At 41.5% G+C, this 20480-nt stretch overlaps 1 protein-coding gene across 2 annotated transcripts in view; it reads right to left on the bottom strand.

Annotated features, from left to right (window-relative positions):
- NELL1 (neural EGFL like 1) overlaps positions 1 to 20480 on the bottom strand; it is a 910206-nt gene that overhangs the window by 792598 nt on the left and 97128 nt on the right. For both annotated transcript variants that reach the window (XM_016920567.4, XM_016920568.4), the window contains exon 3: positions 4619 to 4769. In XM_016920567.4, the coding sequence (XP_016776056.3) occupies positions 4619 to 4769 (151 nt within the window). The remainder of the gene's footprint in view (positions 1 to 4618; positions 4770 to 20480) is intronic.

Raw genomic sequence — 20480 nt, 5'->3', positions numbered from 1 at the left:
ACTCAAAACCACAATGAGGTATCACTCCATACCCACTAGAACATCTATCATCAAAAAGAAAGATAATAACTAGTGTTGACAAGGATGTGGAAAAAATCGAAACCCTCAAACACTGCTTCGGGGAATGTAAAACAGTGTAGTCACTCTGGACAAGTCTGGCGGTTCCTCAAACAGTTAAACAGAGTTTCCATCTGATCCAGCAATTCCAGTCCTAGTCATATATCCAAGGAAATAAAAACATGTCCACACAATAGCTTGTACATGAATGTTCATAGCAGCATTATTCATAGTAGCCAAGAGTGGAAACAATTCAAATATCCACCAACTGATAAATGGATATCTATAATGTATTATATCCAAACAATGTAACATTATTCTGCAATAAAAAGAAGTGAACTACTGACATAAGCTACAATATGAATGAACCTCGAAAGCATTATTCTAAGTTAGAGAAGCCAGTCAAAAAGGGATACACAGTGTATGATTTCACTTATATGAAATAACCAAAATAGGCAAATCTACAGAGACAGAAAGTAGGTTAGTGGTTGCCTAAGGCTTGGGAGCTTATGGGGAAATTGTGGGTGACAGCTAAAAGGTATGGGATTTCTTTTGAGGGTAATGAGCATTTCTAAAATTGATTGTGGTGACGAATGCACAATTCTGTGATTATACTAAAAGCTACTGAATTATAAAAATAAAAAATTATCTAGGAATCTAATAATGCCCATCATATCCCAATTGTTTCAAATACTTATTTAACTTATCTTCATCACTAGTAATACAATCAGAATCACATAAGGGAGAATCACAAAAAGAACCTGGGCGTCTGACTTTTAAGCCAACAATCTATCTACCACATACCTGGATGTTCTGCTATTGAATAAAGAAAAGCCCCAAATCCTTGGTCAACTTATATACCTGGTCAAATGTCCATGCCAAATTTCTACAGGATAATTTGCTCCTCTAGATACTGTTATCCTGGTAAATAATAAAAGTAACCTGAAAATTATGAAACATTCTCACTTATTGCAGATGGGAACATTTGGCGAGGGGAGGAGAGTTATAATGAATAGACTAATTTCTAAATATATGCCATTATATATTCTTCTCTATTTTCTTGCATTCCAGTCTCCTTAAGTAGATCGTCTCTACTAGAGTAGAAACCAGGTTTTCTCTATTACCCCCAGCCATTACATTACAAATCCACAGTCTTTCATACCTTGCCTTGTCAGACTACACACACATGGAACAGGGCATCATAAAGTCCAGAGGGAGAGGGAATCTAGTATCTACTTCTTCATATTTATTTTGTTTAGCAGTCAAGATCTGAGGTTTGAGATTTTTCGCACTTGTCTTTCATGGTGCCTGCTTGGCTCTCTTGCAAGTGTACTTTCCTTCCTTCCTTTTTTTTTTTTTTTTTTTTTTTTTGAGACGGAGTCTCGCTCTTTCGCCTAGGCTGGAGTGCAGTGGCGCCATCTCGGCTCACGGCAAGCTCCACCTCCCGGGTTCATACCATTCTCCTGCCTCAGCCTCCCAAGTAGCTGGGACTACAGGCGCCCGCCACCATGCCCGGCTAATTTTTTGTATTTTTAGTAGAGACGGGGGTTTCACCGTGTTAGCCAGGATGGTCTCGATCTCCTGACCTTGTGATACGCCCACCTTGGCCTCCCAAAGTGCTGGGATTACAGGTGTAAACCACCGCGCCTGGCCTCTAAAGCTTTTTAATAAACTTTCACTCCTGCTTTAAAACTTGCCTCGGTCTCTCCTTCTGCCTTATGCCCCTCAGATAAATTTTTCTTCTGAGGACACAAGAAGAAAATCCATATGGGTCTTGCTGTAGACCCATATGGATTTGCCCCCAGTAATGTATTTTGGTGGCATGTAACTTGGATACCCTCCACTGCCAACACACTTTGGTGCCTTGTGACTCAGATAATTTCTACTGCTAATATACTTTGGTGCTGTGTGACTCAGATATGTTCCCTAGTGGTAAGAGACCTCTATGCCTCACCTTCTTTGGCTAAAGGCATTCAACCCCTGTACACAGTTTTCTTCTCCCCTCGCCTTTTTTTTTTTTTTTTTTTTTTTTGAGATGGGGTTTCGCTCTTGTTGCCCAGGCTGGTGTGTGATGGTGCAATCTTGGCTCACTGCAACCTCAGCCTCCTGAGTTCAAGCAATTCTCCTGCCTCAGCCTCCCGAGTAGCTGGGATTACAGGCATGCACTACCACACCTGGCTAATTTTTGTATTTTAAGTGGAGACGGGGTTTCACCATGTCGGTCAGCTGGTCTTGAACTCCTGACCTCAGGTGATCCGCCCTACTTGGCCTCCCAAAGTGCTGGGATTACAGGCATGAGCCACAGTGCCCAGCCTCTTCTCCCTTTCTCAAAAAAAAAAAAAAAAAAAAAAAAAAAAAATTCTGAAGTTTTTCTATTACAATGAAAAATGATCAAATGACTCTATCAATCATCTTTGGGCTCTATTAGAAACCTACTAGGGATATAAAAGAAGACAGCCTCACAAGGCAACAAAAAAGTTTTTTTAAAACCTTTCCTATTGAAAAAAAAATCCAAAAGAGAAACCCAGCAAATAGTTTCAAAACACACTTAGACAAGGAGAATAAATGTATATGTGTCAAGGGATGGCCACTCACCATGCACAATCCTTTTTCTTCCTTACAGCAGCCTGGGAAAATAGATTATTACACACATTTTACAGACAAGGAAATTGAAATTCCAAGACATTGAAGAGCTGGTGTCACAAAGCTAGAACTGGAACTCCAGCCTCCATCAGACTGACTCTGAAACCTGTGCTCTTTCTAATATAATAGCAACTGTTTCACATGCTTCTCATCTGCTTTGGGAAGCTCTCCTCTGCATTCATTGAGAAGTATCTCAAGATCTACCTCCTACTTTGGGCATTTGTATAACCCTCATACCAAAGAGGCATTCACACCCAACCCCACAAGGCCAATAGGGCAAGGTAGGGTTGTGAAGCTGAGACTTGCCTTGACACTCAATCCTTGGAAAATGAGAACCTATACCTTTCTCCAGCATACAGAACACCTTTGAACGAACCCATATCTCTCACAGACATGTACCTCACCTTGCTTTCTCTGGGCTGACCCAGAACAGCCAGATTGTAATGACAACACCCCCACAAAATGATCAGGGTCCATCACCACTCTTTGAGGCTGAGAACAAACAACCATTAAAGACAAAACTGTTGATCCTTACAACTACCAAAAGTCTGCATAGAAAGAGCCTCTGTTCCAGCCAAATTGGTCTGTTTGCTGCTCCCACTCCCAAAATTGCATTTCTCTATATTTCTTCACCTCTGTGACTGTGCACACTGTTCCTTCTGTTTGATATAACACCCTTCTTCCCTTACCTGCTGGAATTCTGCCTGTGCTTCAAGAGCACTCTCTCTCTCTATGGTCTTCCTCAACCACTAACCTAATGCATTTAATTCAGTGAACTTAACACATTTATGTAATTTTGAAATTAGCTCCATACTTCATTGTAACACCAATCTACTATTTCTTTATTATTGACTCTTTTTTATTCTTCAGCTTTTTGTGTGGTTATGCCTTGTTTCCTGCATTGCCAAACTCCACCATACATGCTTAGAAGATTTTGTTCCTTTGATTTCTCCACAAAACCTCGCATGGCACCTAGAACAGAGTAGGTGCTTCATAAATATTTTCAGTGGACTAATACAGAGGAACCCAGTATTAAAAAATAAAATTGTTTAGGTTACCTAATGATTATTAATTTGAATTCAATGATTGAGTGATCTTTCTTAAACTTAAAACCCATTGCCTAGGGGACTTCAGTACAAGTTTTTAACATGGCATTGAAGCTTTGCAATGATCTGGCTTCTACCTACCTCTATAATAACAGCCCTCATTGCCCACCCCAAACTCTCATCCCTTCCCCATACACACTTTTATGTTCCAACGACTTACCTACCCATGTGTTGCTTCTTAAAATCATAGCAACCTCTTTCTGAAATGTTATTCTTCCATCCCTTACTCCTTCGCATTCAGCATGTAGAATACTCACATTTTTTTCCTTATACAACTATCATCTTTTCCAAAGCATTTCTTGGCTACCACAACACTTAGCAGAATGACTGCTCTTACCTTTATTTCCTGATTACAACCTTCTGGCATTGCATCTTCAATACTTTATTATATTTATTTGTCTATCTTCCCTACTAGATTATGTGATCTTTGCGATGAAGATCATACACGATTCACCTTAATATTCCCAGTGTCAAGTATAATCCCCACATAAACACACTGTAAATGTTTATTGAAGGTTGTTAAACATAACTAACTTGCTTGATGACTAAATATGACAGAATGTGATTTTATTCAAAGTCTACCAGAAGACAGACGAGAAAGATACTCATGATTGGTCCTTGGAGAGCAAACAAGAAAGCCACTTTGACCAAAGTAAATTCTTAATGCAAAGTAAATTCATGAATATGTTCAACAGAAATGAGGCCTCAGTTAGATGAAAGTTTTCATGGGGCTACAAACTCTAAATCCCAAGACATTTTGTATAACCCATTAACTCTAAGGAGATTTTCAAAAGCAGAAAGAGCTTTCTTACCTGTGCTCCAGTTCTCGAATGGACAGTATCACTCCTGAAGTGGATGGCTTCTGCTGTACAGTGGCCAAAAAGGTGAATTCACTCTTGTTCTGGAACAGCTGAATTAATTTCTCACTCACATGAGGAGCTGCATGGATCTCTCTTTCTATGTCTAGGAATCAAGAAGAAAAGCAGGAGGAAACAGGAGAGAAGAAGGAGAGGAGAAGAGGAAGGAGAAGGAGTAGAGAAGAATATAGGAGAAAGAGGAGAGGGGAGATGAGAAGGAAGAGGAAAAAAGATCCATGGTTAAAAATGTCATGTCCAAAGAATCCAGATTGCAATTTTCATTTTCCTCTTCTGACAATAGTTTTCATTTTCAGGCACCATTCCCCACTCCCTACAGCTGCATTCATTCAATGCAAATCCCGGAAATGCTATCTCTGTCACCATGCCCACTTGTCACTTTGACAAGTTCACAATTGGCCAGACAGTGATTTTCTGGCAGGAATTTTGACGGGACACTGAGCAATTCAGTTTGCTGCAAACCGATTAGGTTGCTGTAAATAAGGTGAGAGGTAGTCGGATAAATGTGGTCCTAAATTCAGAGAATCTTGGGATAATAAGATCCAAATGCCACTCAGCATCCTCCAATTTCACTTTTTCCATGGACACAGCTTCCTTCTCCCCACAATGGATATAGGAAACCTGTCCTTGCCTTGTACCTAGCAGATATTTACTAGCACTAATAATGCCAGACAACTCTGCCTTTGCTTAAAGAATAAATACAAGGCATGCTCATGCTCCACACCCGTGCCTGGAATTTCTCCATAAGCATGCAATGGATGACTTTCCTCATGAAATATTTATTGAAGTTGAGGCCGATTCAGCAGGCCTAGAGGTGTGTGATTCCAGCTAATCCTGCTCCTAGACAAGAATGTTTCTTTCTCCAACATCAGCATAATGAGAGACATCCATCACTTCATACCCAGACTCACCCTTGTCATGATAAACTGGGTGTTATCTCATTATTTTACACTACATTTTTCTGGCATCAGAAAGGGGCACTAAGGGAGCAAAGTTAGAGAAGATTATTCAGAGGATGATAAATGAACATTAGAAGTGTGTTTGGTGACCTCCTCTCACCTCCTGACCATCTCCTCTGACTGCTAGATAACTACATGGTTATTTCTCCAGGACTACATGGGAAGCCCTTGAAAAACACAGAACTTCAAATGCTGCACTGCCCAAGCAATATCACAGACTGGTATACGGACTTTGAAGAATCTCATCCTAAAGAATGGCTTCTGAATAAGATATCCTTCAATTCTTGACCTCGGGCCTCAGTCCTCTCATCTGCAAAATGAGGGGGTGGACTAGGTGATCTCTTAGAACCTTCCCACCTTAGCCTTCTATAATTTTTTGAATTGCTGCTTCAATTTTATAACACTGAAAAGAACAGCACAGTCTTTCCCACCTGTAAGTATCTAGGCTATGAATGGCAGAAAGCAATGTTTGTCCTCCACCATGGAGACACCCAACCCAGGCAGACCAGTCTACCAGTATAAAACCTACCTGCACAATAGTAGCAAGGCCTTCGCTACTTAATTCTTAAGTGGCATGCTGTCAGCTTTTATCAAGTGTTGAGAAAAGAGATAGCATCTTGAAAAATGCTTCTATGCCTTCTACAAAATCCCAGCCAAAGATATTCCAGATGACATTTAAAACCTATTAAATGTGTGAGCAAATCACTCTGTAAACTAAAGAGTATTAGAAAATGTTTGTTAATATTATTTTTATTATCATTATTATTATTATTATTCTTTTGTTTTGAGATGAGGGTCTCACTCTGTCACCAGGTTGAAGTGCAGTGGCATGATCTCGGCTCACTGCAGCCTCCACCTCCCGGGCTCAAGAGATCTCCCACTTCAGCCTCCCAAGTAGTTGGGACCACAGGTGTGTGCCACCATGCCCGCCTTTTTTTTTTTTTTTTTTTTTTTTTTTTTTGTATTTTTGGTAGAGACAGGGTTTCCCCATGTTGCCCAGGCTGGTCTTGAACTCCTGAGCTCAGGGGATCCACCCACCTTGGCCTTCCAAAGTGCTGGGATTACAAGTGTGAGCCACTGCACCCTATTATCATTACTTCTAAGCAAAGATCATCTTACTAAATTTACCTACAAGTAATGCCAAAAAAAATTCAAGTCTTAAAATTAAGTTATATGTTTACTTTTTACTTTTTTCTTCTTTACTCATCAATTAGAAATCAACTGATTGGTAGCAGATGCCTGAATTTCAGGATTGTAAAGCTTGGGCCCAAAGAAAAGACAGCCATAAGCGATCAGCAATGCCTGCTGGAGGAAATGGATATGAATATCCTATCAGCTATGGGTATCGTCATCTCTCACTCAGTTCTCCCTGAGTGATATCATCCAACCCCATGGCCAATGGCCTCCAACTTTATATCTGCAGCCCTAACCTCTCCCTTAAGCAGTAAATTCAAATGTTCACCTTCAAGCATTTCAAATTGTAATGTGCCTACAGTGAAGCCTGTTCTCTTCCCGCCACTCTCAATTTTCTCAGAAAGGTCCCAGTCTTAGTAAACGGTCACACCCTGTTCCTCAAGTCAAAAAACTAGAAATTGCCCTTGATTTTTCCCTTTTCTCCACTCTCCATATCCAGTCTAAAACCAAGTCAAGTGGGCTCCCATGTCTGGAATCTGTCCACTTCTTCCCAACTTCACTCTTAAAACTCTTGCCCAAGCCACTATCATTGCTCCCTAGGGCACTTCCAATGATCTCCTTCCTGCTTCTATACTGCCTTCTTTTCACCATTCTTCACACTGTAGTTAACATGCTCTTTTTAAACCCTAAGCCCGAGTCATTTCAGCCTCCTGCTTAAAATCCTCCAATGGCTTCCCATTGCTCATAGGATAAAATCCAGTCCCTTCAGCATGCCTGCAAAGTTGCACACAAACTGATTCTTGCCTGCCTCTCCCACCCCATTCACACTCTTCTCCTTGGTTGCTAGAGGAGCACACCAGGCCCACTCCCACCTCAGATCTTCATGCTTGTCCCTCTGCCCACAGTGCTCTTCTCTCTCCTTTTCACGGCCCTGACTCCTTCTCCTTCAGCTTTCACTGTAAATGCAATCTTCTGGCCTCTCCAAGGCAGACTCTGCATTAATGTCTCTCTAATGCTCCAGTCTGGGTATTTTCTTCATTTGACTTGTCATAATATATGTATTGCAATCCATTTATTACTTGCTGATATCATTTATCACAGTCTTGTTTCAAGCTTGTTACCTCATATTATTTCCTTTCTTTTCCCACTAGACTGTAAGTTCCATGAGGGCAGGCATACTTATTTATCCATTGTTTTATCCACAGTTCTTAGTGCCTGGCACAAAACAGGCATCCAATAAAGGTTTACTGAATTAATTAATGTATTTTCCATTTATTTTTCTCATTTATATTGTTACTTCAAGTAACCATATATACTATGGTCAGAAAATAACATATCTTTTGGAAAACCAGGAGATAAATGGGTCCTTCTCAAATGCTCATGGCCATGAAAATTTATTGTAATGATGTTTGGTGCTAAATAAACCCCACTTCTTTGCAGGACACCCCCACTTAACAGTCTGATCTAGTCCTACCAAACTTCTGCTCACTCAATCCTCCAAGAAAATGAAACATTTCTTATGTTGACTTTTCTTATTTCTTTTTAAAAATGATTGGCACACTGAAGTAAAGAGACCCCATCAGCACTCACTAGAGTGAAATGTGAGAAACACCTGTTTTGATACATTGAGGCTTTATGTGCATTCTCACTTTCAGAGAAGCCCTTTCAAGTAAATTTTGACCATGATCCAGATGTTAAAAAAACACCAACAAAGTAATTCTATTTCTTACAATATGCAGGCAGAAACACTGGACAGGTTTCAAAGGACTGAGATCACTTTGAGTTTTTGCAGATGACTAGCTGTATGACTTTGGATAAAGTACCTTACCTCTCTGAACCTCACACTCTACATCTGAAAATTAAGACCATTAAATTCCATGATCTCCAAGTTCTTTCCTAGTCTTGACATTTCATTTCAGTTAATCACTTGATCCTGCTCATAGCTGCATAGCAAAAGAGAGCACTGAGAGCAAATTCCATCTATTAAGAAACCTAGATTCTACAATTTTTCTCCTCTGCTGATTTTCCAAATTAACATAAAACATAAAGTTGTCAACTATTAAAAATAGTGATATGTCACCTACTTTGCAGCAGCCCCCTTTTTTCCTGGAGTTAAAAGAGCAACCAATGAAACCCAATTAATGGGAACCTATAGTGAATATTGTACTTCCATATTCAACCACTACAATATGTATTTGCTGTATTACTTAAGAATATTCAATTCTGCAAGAGATAACAGGAAAAACAAATGGGACAGATAAAGCCCATAAGAAGTGCTAAATATAGAGAGCAAGTTAGAAACCTGTGAAACATGCTAAACATAGATTGAATACGTGGAACCTAAGTGTGTTGAACACAGATAAAAAGGATTGAATAAGAGTGTTACTTACAAGTACAATGGGATGGGAGGACCAAGTCATAATGTGCGTATCATGCCACCTTCAGAATGACAGTCATGTCATCCCTAAACCAACACCCATCATTGACATCCATTTCATTTCCATTCTGGCCCCACATATACTATCCTTGAGAAATGCTAATAAAACCCATCACCGCTCACCAAATTAACTGGTGAATTACAGTTGTAGCCAGGATTACTTGCTTCTGAGTATTTCCAATAGAGGAAGCATGTGGGCTCCGGAAACCTCCCATTTGCTGAGCCCCCTCCCTTTTCATTAACCTCAGCTCCAGTCCTCATAATCACACCATCATCAAAGAAGCTGATGCAGCAGAAAGAGAGAGAGAAACAAAACAGAATATATGAGCAATGAATAACACAGGAACTGGGTGGGCTGGTGCTTCCCACTGCTCACACTCAATCCTACATGTGTTAACCTACTCCATCTCTTTCCCCTGTTTCCTCCTAGATATTTTAAACATGATTCAAGTATTTGAATTTAGTCTGTCCATGAGGCTTTCCATTTTGTAACCCTGGGGGTGTCCTTGGAGGCTACCATTGCATAAAGGTAGTTTCGCACACAACAACCACTTAAAGTGAATATTTCACATTTTTAAAACGGGGAAAAATGGCGTTCCAAATGCTCAGGTTTTGCATGTTCTAGTTAAGAAGTGCTAACTCAGCAGCAAGAGTGAAGTGCTTTTTCTTTCCCAGGATAAAACGGCTCTACCTAGTCATTTTTAAAGAAAGACTAAAAATGCTAATATGATGATTAAACATCAGCAAAAAAAAAAAAAAAAAAAAAAAAAAAAAAGTGCTGGGTGAAGGGAGGAGATTGGAGAAGGAAAGAAATTAAATGAGGTAATCACACACTCTTCTCTGCCTCAAATAGAAGCAACTTCATTTCCCTCTTCCCTGATGTATAGAGTGAGGATGGTGGTGAATTTCATTGTCAACAAGCATATACCTCACTTCCCCTATGCCAGGCACTGTGGTTGGCACTGGGGAAATAAAAGTAAAAATACACTTTCTGCCCTAGAGGATAGACACATAAGCAAGACAGTTTCCTTATGACAATAGTTGCAGAATAGGGCAGTGCACAAAAAAACAGAGGAGGCCCATAGAGATTGGGGATAACATCATGGAGGAGGTATCATTGAACCCGACTCTAAAAACATGAATAAGCATTTACTAGGCAGGAGAGAGGGAGAAGAGGGCACTCACTGCAGCAGCATCATATGGCTGTGAACTCACGTGTTATACATTACCCTGGCATTTTTCTTTTTCTGCAAGTGTATCTCTTACTACAAGTTCAGCAGAGAAAGCATCTACTTAACCTCATATTGGAGCAAATTCTCAGGCCCCTGATTGGCCAAGGGGTACCACATTAGCACAAAGCAGACCAAGAGGCAAAATCCCCACCAGTTCACAGCTAAGAATCAGCAAATCAAGGTGGGAAAAGCAGCAGCAGCCAGAAACATATAAACACAAATGCACCAAGGCAGCCCGCCTCAGCCTTGACTGGTAGAGAATGCAGGCAACATTTCAGTAATTACACTGTGAACCTCAAAATATAGCAAACTCCTGATATAGACAGGCCACATCCTTCTAGCCTGAGTGCCACATAAGCTCATGGTAAGAATGGCCCCAAAAGGTAAAGCAACATTTCTTAATTTGAAATGACAGTTGGCTTTTCATTTCTGAATGTAGAGGAAATTTGTCAATTCAGAACTGCCAACCATCAGTGAGGCAATTTCTGGTTTTGGAGGATGGGAGGCACATGTCCCACTATTTGGTCTTGTGACCCTTCTTTAAGGATGTCAGATGTTATTGATCCAAGCAGCTTTCAAAAAAACAGAAATCACTAGAAGACTCCCAGTTAACGTGTAAGGGACTTTCATCTCCACTAACAAGTTCACAATAATATTCCATTAAACTTCCATTTGTTCCAGAAGCCAGAATGAGAGAAAGCAAACGTGTATATCTTATTACTGTGCCAAGGGCAGGGCTAATGCCCTGCACATGTCATCGCACTTACAATAACTTTAGAAGACATTATTATTATTATTCCTACTTTACAGATGACCAAACTAAATCTTACAGAATTTAAATAATGTTCTAAAGGACACTGGGCTAGGAAGGCTTGGTGCTGAGATTTCAACCTGGAAAGCTGGTTCCATGAGCTACACTCTTAACTGTGTTACACCTGCTATTCACCAATATGTGTGATCTCAGTGCTTGATATAAATCAAGGGTAAATCACCATGATACACCCAGTGCCTGGCACTTTTGTGTTCACTCAGGAAATATTTATTGAATAAATGAATGAACAATCTATTTGTACATCCCTTATGAGGTAAATACCAACACATCTCCATTTTACAGGTGAAGGAACTGAGGCACAGAGAGGTTTCATGACTTGCCCAAGGTCACATGACGAGTGGAGACAAAGCTGACTCTTGCCCCAGCAGAGTCGACTGTGATATTCCATGGCATTCAACTGATGCTTCTGCTTATTTTTCATCCTCCTCCCTTTCCTCTCCCCCACAGCCCACACTCCCGCATTCCAGCACCACAAGCCTAACTAACATCCCTTCTTCCCAGGGCCACGTTCCTACCCATTTTGGTACACTCCCATCTGCAGCAACCTCTGTCTTCTCTCCCTCCTTTTCTGATAACAGTTTAATTGCTACTCCTCAGACCAGTTTTCTCTGACCACCCCAGGCCAACTCAGGTTCCCGTCTTTATTTATCTTCATTGTACTTATCACAATTTTCAGAGATTATGTATAGAATCATTTACATGTGTAACCATTTTATTAAGTGATATATATATAAAATTTTATTTTATTTTCATTTATTTTTTTGAGACAAGATCTCACTCTGTCACCCAGGCTGTTGCCCAGGCTGGATCGTGGTGCGATCTTGGCTCACTGCAACCTCCACTTCCCGGGTTCAAGCGATTCTCCTGCTTCAGCCTCCCAAGTAGCTGGGACTACAGGCGCCTGTCACCACACCTGGCTAATTTTTGTATTTTTGGTAGAAGATGGGGTTTCGCCATGTTGCTCAGGCTGGTCTTGAACTCCTGGGCTCAGGTGATCCACCCACCTTGGCCTCCCAAAGTGCCGGGATTACAAGCATGAGCCATGGCCCCCAGCCAAGTGCTATATTTATTCCCCACTGGACTGTAAGTTCCATGAAGAATTGCCTACCAACATGTACACTACACCAAGCACAGTGCCTGGTACATGGTTAAGCCTCAAATCTTTGTCACATTAATAAATTACATCTTGGCTCCAAAGTCTGGAACACAATATAAGAAAAAAGGTTTACCAAATACACACAAATATAACCCAAACCTGTTGAGAAAAAGTACATTCAAGTAATGAGCTGCCTAAGGAATAATAAAGCCAGTTCAATGTCCCTAACTCCTCCATTAGGGGACTAAACCTAAGGCATCCTGTGACACATGGTATTAACCAATTTTTTGTAATTACTGTGCCATTCGATCAAAAGAGATTCTGGTACCCCCATAATTTTGCTAATTAGATAGGTACTATAAGGCAGATGAGCTCTTCTTAAAAACATTTGACAATACTAGTAGGAAAATCAATGCATCCCCTGTTGCTAAGAAATTAACAATGTGTAGCCACTCCTCTTTAGGCTGCCTCTCCACACTGCCACCCACCAGCAATCAAGTCCCCTTATCCCCATCCCCCTCATCCCCATACCTCCCACCGCATCTCAGTGAGAAACACAGGAATAAAGAGAGAGTTAAAGTATGAATGCCAGCTCCATCTGAATCACAAGACAGAAGAACAAAAAGCAAAAGAGTGGTGAAAATACTTTTATAATACGATTAAGAGTGCATTATATAGTCAAGAAGCTATCCAACGGTAGAGATTGGCTAAGTAAATTAGGATATATACACCCCATGGAAAATTATATATGGTAATATAATGATATGAAAGGCATTGAAATAACATAGGAAATGTCCAGCCAATACTCTGAAACAGGTATACAATAGTACATACAGCATCATATCAAGTCTATGGTAACATAAAATTTATTTCGTGATGCATAGCAGATAGATAGGCATGGCCTTCGATTTTGTCAGCAATTGGGAGCTAACTAACATGGGTAAAATTTTTCTTCTTTCCACATGTCTGAATTTTCCAAATCTTCTCTGAGAGTTATTGTAAGAAAAAAAACAACAATGTTTATGCTAAAATATATGAGCTCATCATAGAAATGGGAGAAACAAGAAGGACATCCTACAAAAGAAGAAAATAAGCACCAATCACCTTGCTTTCAGTCCCACAATTGTGTATCCTTAAATCAGTGAGGACAACAGGGTTTCTTTTTTTTTTTTTTTTTTTTTTTTTTTGGCAATAACTGACCAGCAACCCTCCTCATGTGCCATTTTAATACACACTGATTGTCAAAAGTCTGAGAACCCCAAGGTGTACTCATCACATAGTGTACAAAACTCTAAGCACCAAAGGTTGCTGGGTGCAAGCAAGAACATCAGTTCCAGCAAGAGATGCTCTCGATGTTCTTATAAAGACATGAGGGCAGTCCTTGCCCTGCCCTCTGCTAAACACCCATCCACTCATTTACTCATTTGTTCATTCATTCTTAACTTTAAAAACCCTTACTGAGCATTCCCTGAACCAGCACTGTGGACAAAAAACCAAGACACACCTTCTATTCATGAGGAGCTAAAAGTCTAGTAATAAAGACACAAACAAAAGTGAATGGATCCTGCTCAGCTTTTCAGTTCAGAGATATAAGAAAAGTAGAGCCAGGCACGGTAGCATATGCCTGTAATCTCAGCTACTCAGGAAGCTGAGACGGAGGATAACATGAGCCCAGGAATTCTAGTCTATCCTGAGGAACATAGTGAGAAAGACCCTATCTCTAAGAAGAAAGAAAGGAAAAGAAAAGAAAGAGAAGGAGGAAAGAAGAGAGAGAAAGAAAGGAGAGAGAGGAGAGAAGGAAAGAAAAAAAGAAAGGTGAGGAAGGGAGGGAGGAAAAAAGGAAGGGAGGGAAAGAAAGGAGGGAGAGAAGAGAAGAGGGGAGAGGGGGAGGAAAGGAAGGAAGGAAGGGAAGGAGGGAGGGAAGGTAAGTGGACTGGATGGGAGGGGAGGGGACGGGAGGGGAGGGGAGAGGGAGGGAGGGAGGAAAGAAGGGAGGGACGGAGGGAGGGAGGGAGAAAGGGAGGAAGGGAGGGAAGGGGACAGGAGGGGAGGGGCGGGAGGAAAAAAGGAACGGAGGGAAGGAAAGGAGAGAGAGAAGAGAAGAAAGAGAGAGGGGAAGAAAAGGTCATGTTTAGGTCATGTCATCATAGGTCTGAAATCACCCGGAGCAGGACCAGAGAGTGAGTCCCTCATCAGGGACTTAATCTTCCAGGTAAGAGGCAATGTAGGGTAGCGGTTAAGAGCTCAGGCTCTGAAGCCTCACTGTTTGGTTAAGATTCCAGTTTCAAGCCAGGCGTGGTGGCTCACGCATGTAATCCCAGCACTTTGGGAGGCTGAGGCAGGCAGATCACTTAAGGTCAGGAGTTCAAGACCAGCCTGGCCAACATTGCAAAACCCCATCTCTACTAAAAATACAAAAATTAGTCAGGCCTGGTGGCATGTGCCTGTAATCCCAGCAACTTGGGAGGCTAAGGCAGGAGAATCGCTTGAACCTGGGAGGAGGGAGTTGTAGTGAGCCAAGGTGGCGCCACTGCACTCCAGCCTGGGTGACAGAGAGCCAGACTCCATCTTAAAAAAAGAAAAGAAGAAAAAAAAAATCCAATTTCACATCTTATCAGGTATATAACCTTGGATAATTTAATCTCTCTGTGCCTCAGCTCCCTCATTTTTACAAATGAGAATAAAACCACATCTACCCACGGGGATAGTATAAAGATTAAATCAATAAGTACATGTTAAACTCTCAAAACTGTCTTTCACATAAGCAGCACATGACAACTGTTAGCTTCTTTGGTATACAGCCAGGACAGGCCCTGGGTCCTGTAGGATGGGTGGGGTACGAAGCTATGGCAGCAACCACCATGCCAAAAGAACCTTGGTGCTGCAGCTGGGGCTGAAGTAAAGGTCACACTGATGGTTGGTTATGGTGGCCCAGCAGGAGAGCATTGAGCAGGTGAGCAGGGGTTGCCAGCCAGGGTTGGAGGCATGGTTAGTGGTCAGTTCTAACTCTTTTCTGTTAAAACAAAAATTGAAAACTGGGCAGAGACTATGGGACTTCCAGCCACTCCAATCTAAGTCCAGCCAGCCAATTTCCAAACAGTTCTGAATTTTTTATTTTTGCTAGATGTCAAGCTAAGGACTTTATATATGCTAAATTTAATCCTCATAGCAGCCTAGTGGTGTCAGCATTGCTATCTCCATTTTACAGATGAGATACGAAAAGTTAAAACGTGTTCTACTAAGTAGTCTAGCTGGAATTCAAACCCAGATCTGTCTAAAGCCAATCATAAGGCACCACTGTCCCTCAGCACCATCTATTGGCTCAGACAAACCAGTGTTTGAATCCCAGCTCTGCCAAGTACCTGCTGTAAGACGTTAGGTAGCTGTTTTCCTTCCTTCATCCTTGAGTTGCCTCATCTGTAACACTCACCTTCCAGGGTTCAGGAATGAATGAATGAATGAATGAATGAATGAATGAAAAGTGCCTAATATTTAGGTAATAGGCACCTTATGACATTTCTGAGATGCTTTAAAAAAATGCCCCTATCTAAACATTAAAGTCAGGACTTTAACATTTTCTAAGCATATTCATATACATGATAGTATTTCAGATTCATAAAACCAATTAAATGGGCATTAATAGCCTCACTTTAAAGATGAAGAATCTGTGGTTTATAGAAAATAAGTGACTTATCCAAGATCTCACCGCTAGCAAGTAGCAGAGATGTGTCTCTGACTCCAACTTTGTAGCTTATTGTGTATATTTCTATTTGGCTTCCCTAGTCCCCAACATGAGAGCATCATTACACTTCTCTACTCCAATGCTATGCCTCCCCTATGTAGCAACACTCCTCCTCCCAGAGCCTAAACTACTCTGTATATTAAAGGTGTCATCTCTAGCCTGCTTTAAAAGTTTGGTGGGCTGATCTAATTATAATTCATTCCCTTTTGTGCACGGTCCTAATTCTCAGGCATGAAAGAGACATTTTTAAATGCTGTATTGGCCCTGACCTTGCCACATCTACTCAGATTCAATAGTAAACAGTAGGGCATCATGTTCAACTGCCAAGCTCTGTAATTTATGATTATTCATTATAAATCATTTTTACATGTTACTTCAAATGCTGTTTTTCAAGAATAAAAATCTGCCTGCATTGAAAGGCACAGTGATTTTAATATGCAAACCTCCTACAGAGATGATGTCTCATTTTAATTATTGTTTCGGTTTAATGGGTTTTCATTAAATTAGAGGATGGAGCAATTACTAGGGTGAACAGCTAATGTTTCAAAGGTAAGCTCCTGTGGCTCCGCGGGCAAAAAGACAGTTGTGGCACAGAGAAGCAGAAAGACACACTCTTCTGAATAAGCTTGTATTCAGCCTGACAGAAAACAGCACCGGATAGATTTTTCCCCAGCTTCAAAATAGACCTGGCATCCCCTCTCTATGATACGCAAACAGCTCTAAAAGTATCTTTAGAACTTAGAGGTATCTTGGGGTATCTTAATCATATGACTTTTCTATCAGGAATCTAGGCTTCCCCATCATCAGACTAGAAAGTGCTCTTAAAAGTCCATAGGCTGCAAAGCGATATGTCAAACCACAGGAAAATACTCCGGATGAAATTGTCTTCTCTCACACACAAGTAATTTAGTTGGTTTAGTGGATTAATGTCTGACTTCCCACCCCTGGGAAATTGGTCCAACTTCAGCATAGGATGCAATGACCAAAATCTTATTAATTAGCAAACTGTCAGAGGCTCAATGAGAAATGACTTTGGTGGCCTCAGCAATATTTCACCCCAGAAACTGCACAGATTTGACACTCAGGGACCAACAGGGCAGCATTACTTCAGATGGAGGCAAAGGAATTAATGAGAAGTAGGAAAGGAGTGGAGAGTGAGAAGTAAAGTTGGCTTTATTGGGGTCCCAGAGGTCAGTGGTGAGGGACATGACTCAGTACTTGGGGAGGGGGACCCTCTGCATTGCAGAAGCCTGCACTTGGGGAGATGGAGGGGGCTTAGTAAGCTTCAAATATGTAATTTCTTCTCTCCAGTTGAGCCCAAGGAGAGAGCCGGGGGAAGCTAGAGGGGTCTTTCCAGAAACAACTGTGCAGGTTGTTTCTGGAAAGACCCCTCTGTCCAGTGCAGATCTGGCTGCAATGTGTGCCAAATAAATAGTACAGGAGCCTCTCACCTTGCTATCGGAAGGAGGGGAAAAATTCTTTTCCACAGCAGCCAGGAGTCATGAAGCAATGTCAGTCCCTGATGAACCAGCAGGAACTAAGTGATGAATAGGTACCCTCATGCTCACCACCACCCCACCCTCCCAGCTGGTACTTCTGACAGGAATAATAATTCGGAGCTCCTCAATATAATGCTTTCTTTTCAGCTCCTTTATTTCCACTGTCCTAAAAAGCACATCATCAGCTCTTAGATCACATGCATTAATCTAATTACATGCCTTGTTAGCTAATTAGTTCCAGAGTCACTGCTGAGGAGGTCTCCCTCACTATTTATCTATCTGTGTTGGCCACGGGGCGTTTGTGCATTCAGGTTCCTGGGGAAACTATGCAATTATCAGCCTTCAACCTTGTGCTCAGGAAGGACAGTGAGGCTTTCTGGACAGGAAACAGGTCACCTGAAACTCCAGGCTTTGAACAGAAGCTCCAAGAAATGTGTGCATCTGTCCAGAAAAGGGGCTATGGACGTGGTGGATTTTTTTCCTTTGGCAGACTTGCTGTTTTTCTTAAAAAACGGACCTCCTCTTTAGAGATGTTATTCTGACTGTATTAAACATTAATGTCCCCCCTTAAAATGAATCACTGGAAATGCCACTTGCTCCTTGAGCTCATGGCCTGTTGCTATCTGGCTGCAGGATCTTTCTCAACCAATTTCCCACCTCAAACCCTTCCAAATGAGAGCCATAACTGAGGGCTAAAATGATAATCCTCATTTACTGAAGCTTTTTTAAAAGAAATGAAAATGTCAGTTTGGGGGAAAATTGGTCTTTGATCATTGTTGCAAATAATTTGGCTCTTGCGTGTCCTAGGGTAAGAACATTGAATCTGTTTCGATAAATTATTCCTTCAGTGTATTAAATAGAGCCTTTGTGATAATTCATTTCAAAGGATGCTGGTAGGCTCCCACGCAGGCTTTTCTACTTGGGTATCATCTAACTCAGACAACAGATACTCTTTTCAGCTCCCTGAACTACCCATACCAAGAGTAGTTGTAAGTTCATCCTTGTGCAACCCCAATTAGAGTACTTGTCAGATCTCAGAGCGCAAGACATGGGAAGGGTCTGAAGCACAGCCAGGCACAAGTGGGGGGCTCCGTGGGGACAACATCTCAACCCTTCTCCCTCCCAGAGTTCCAGCCATCTCCGTGCCTATCCAAGCCCTGCGCATCTCTCAAGGCCCAACCCAATTCCTCTAACTCCATGAAGCTCTAGCACCCCAGCTGAGGGTGATTTTCCTCCTCTAATCCAAAATTCAATCACTCACCCATTCAAAGATGTATTTGTGGAGTATGTTCTCTGTGCCAGGCTCTGTACTGTGGTGATTAAGATGGACTCAGTCTGGAGAGAAATATCTGGCCAGTATTTTTAGCTGCACTGACCAATACCACCCACTCTTACAAATCTTATTCTCTACATTGTGCCAAAGTCAATGGCCAGACGGTGGCCTGACCACTAAGTGAACCCTTGGTAACCTCCCAAACAGTCATGCTCTGCCTCCTTTTGAAACATTCTGCCCTTTTGACACTGCATTCTTCTTGTTGTCCTCCTACCTCCGGGGCTGTCTAGAGGCTCCTTTATTGTGCACTCCTCTGCCTTCTGTCTTACTTGTCAGAGTGCCTTAAAGAACATTCATCCATCAGCAAGCCCTGAGCTCCATTTCCACTGTGACCCCCAATCTTCTTGACTAGAATATTGCATCAGCCCCTCACTGTCAGTTTGCCTCCACTTGTCTCTCCTCCCCTCCAGTCCCCTCTCCTCATTTCCCCTTTCCTCTTAGTCTTTGTCGTTTTCTCTCTCTATCCCATGTAGCAATCAGAAAATCATGAAGATCCTTTTCAAACTTAAATCACATTACCTCAATCCCTTACTTAAAGTCCTCAAAGAGCTGCTTTATTAGTTTCTTATGGCTGTTGTGACAAATTACTGCAAACCTAGAGGCTTAAGGCGACACAATTTTATTATATTACAGTTCTGGAGGTCAGATGTCTGAAACAGGTTTCACAGGACAAAAACCAAGACGGGGGCACGGCCATACTCCCTCTGGAAGCTCTAGGGGAGACTGTTTCCTTGCCTTTTTCAGCTTCCCTTGGGTCGTGTCTTCTTCCTCCATCTTCAACACAAGCAGCATAGAATCTTATGATCTCTCTCTGCTTCCATCTTCACATCACTTTTCTATCCGATCCTCATGCCTTTCTCTTATGAGAACCCTTGTGATTACACAGGCCCCACCTGGAATCCAGGATAATCTTCTCACCTCAAGACCCTTAACTTAATCACATCTGCAAAGTCCCTTTTACCATTTGAAGTAATATAGTCACAGGTTATGGAGATTAGAATGTGGCCTTCACTGGGAAGGAGGGCAGCATTATCCAGCTCTCCACACTGCCCATTATGATTTGAATAAAACCCTAACTCCTTGCCATGGCCTGAAAGGCCCTGGCTATTTTCTCTGGCCTCCTTTGGTAGCTTCACCCACATGGGCCATCCTTGTGCCCTTTAAACTTGTTTGATCCAAGGGGCCTTTTGGCTGGTTGTTTCAAGAACAAAGGCTTTGGAGCACAACAGCCTGGATTCAACTCTCAGCTTACTGGACCTATACATAACCTTGGCCAAGTGATTTAACCTCTATTTTCCTTTCTGTGGCTCATAATACCTATCTCCTTTGTACAATTGTTATAAGGATTAAATGAGCTCATGAATATAAAGAATTTAGAATAGTACCTAGCATATGAAGTGTTCATCATTAATAATGTGAGTGATTATTAACAATAATATTATCTTTGCATGGCTGGCTCCTTCATTTAGGCATCAGCTCAAACGTCACCTCTGCGGGGAAGCCTTCCCCAATGTAAAGTCAACTCTCCCCCTAAG

Source organism: Pan troglodytes, chromosome 9 (assembly GCF_028858775.2).
Source record: "Pan troglodytes isolate AG18354 chromosome 9, NHGRI_mPanTro3-v2.0_pri, whole genome shotgun sequence".
NCBI lineage: Eukaryota > Metazoa > Chordata > Mammalia > Primates > Hominidae > Pan > Pan troglodytes.
Note: the sequence above shows the minus strand (reverse complement) of the source record. Positions and strands in the feature narration are given on the sequence as shown.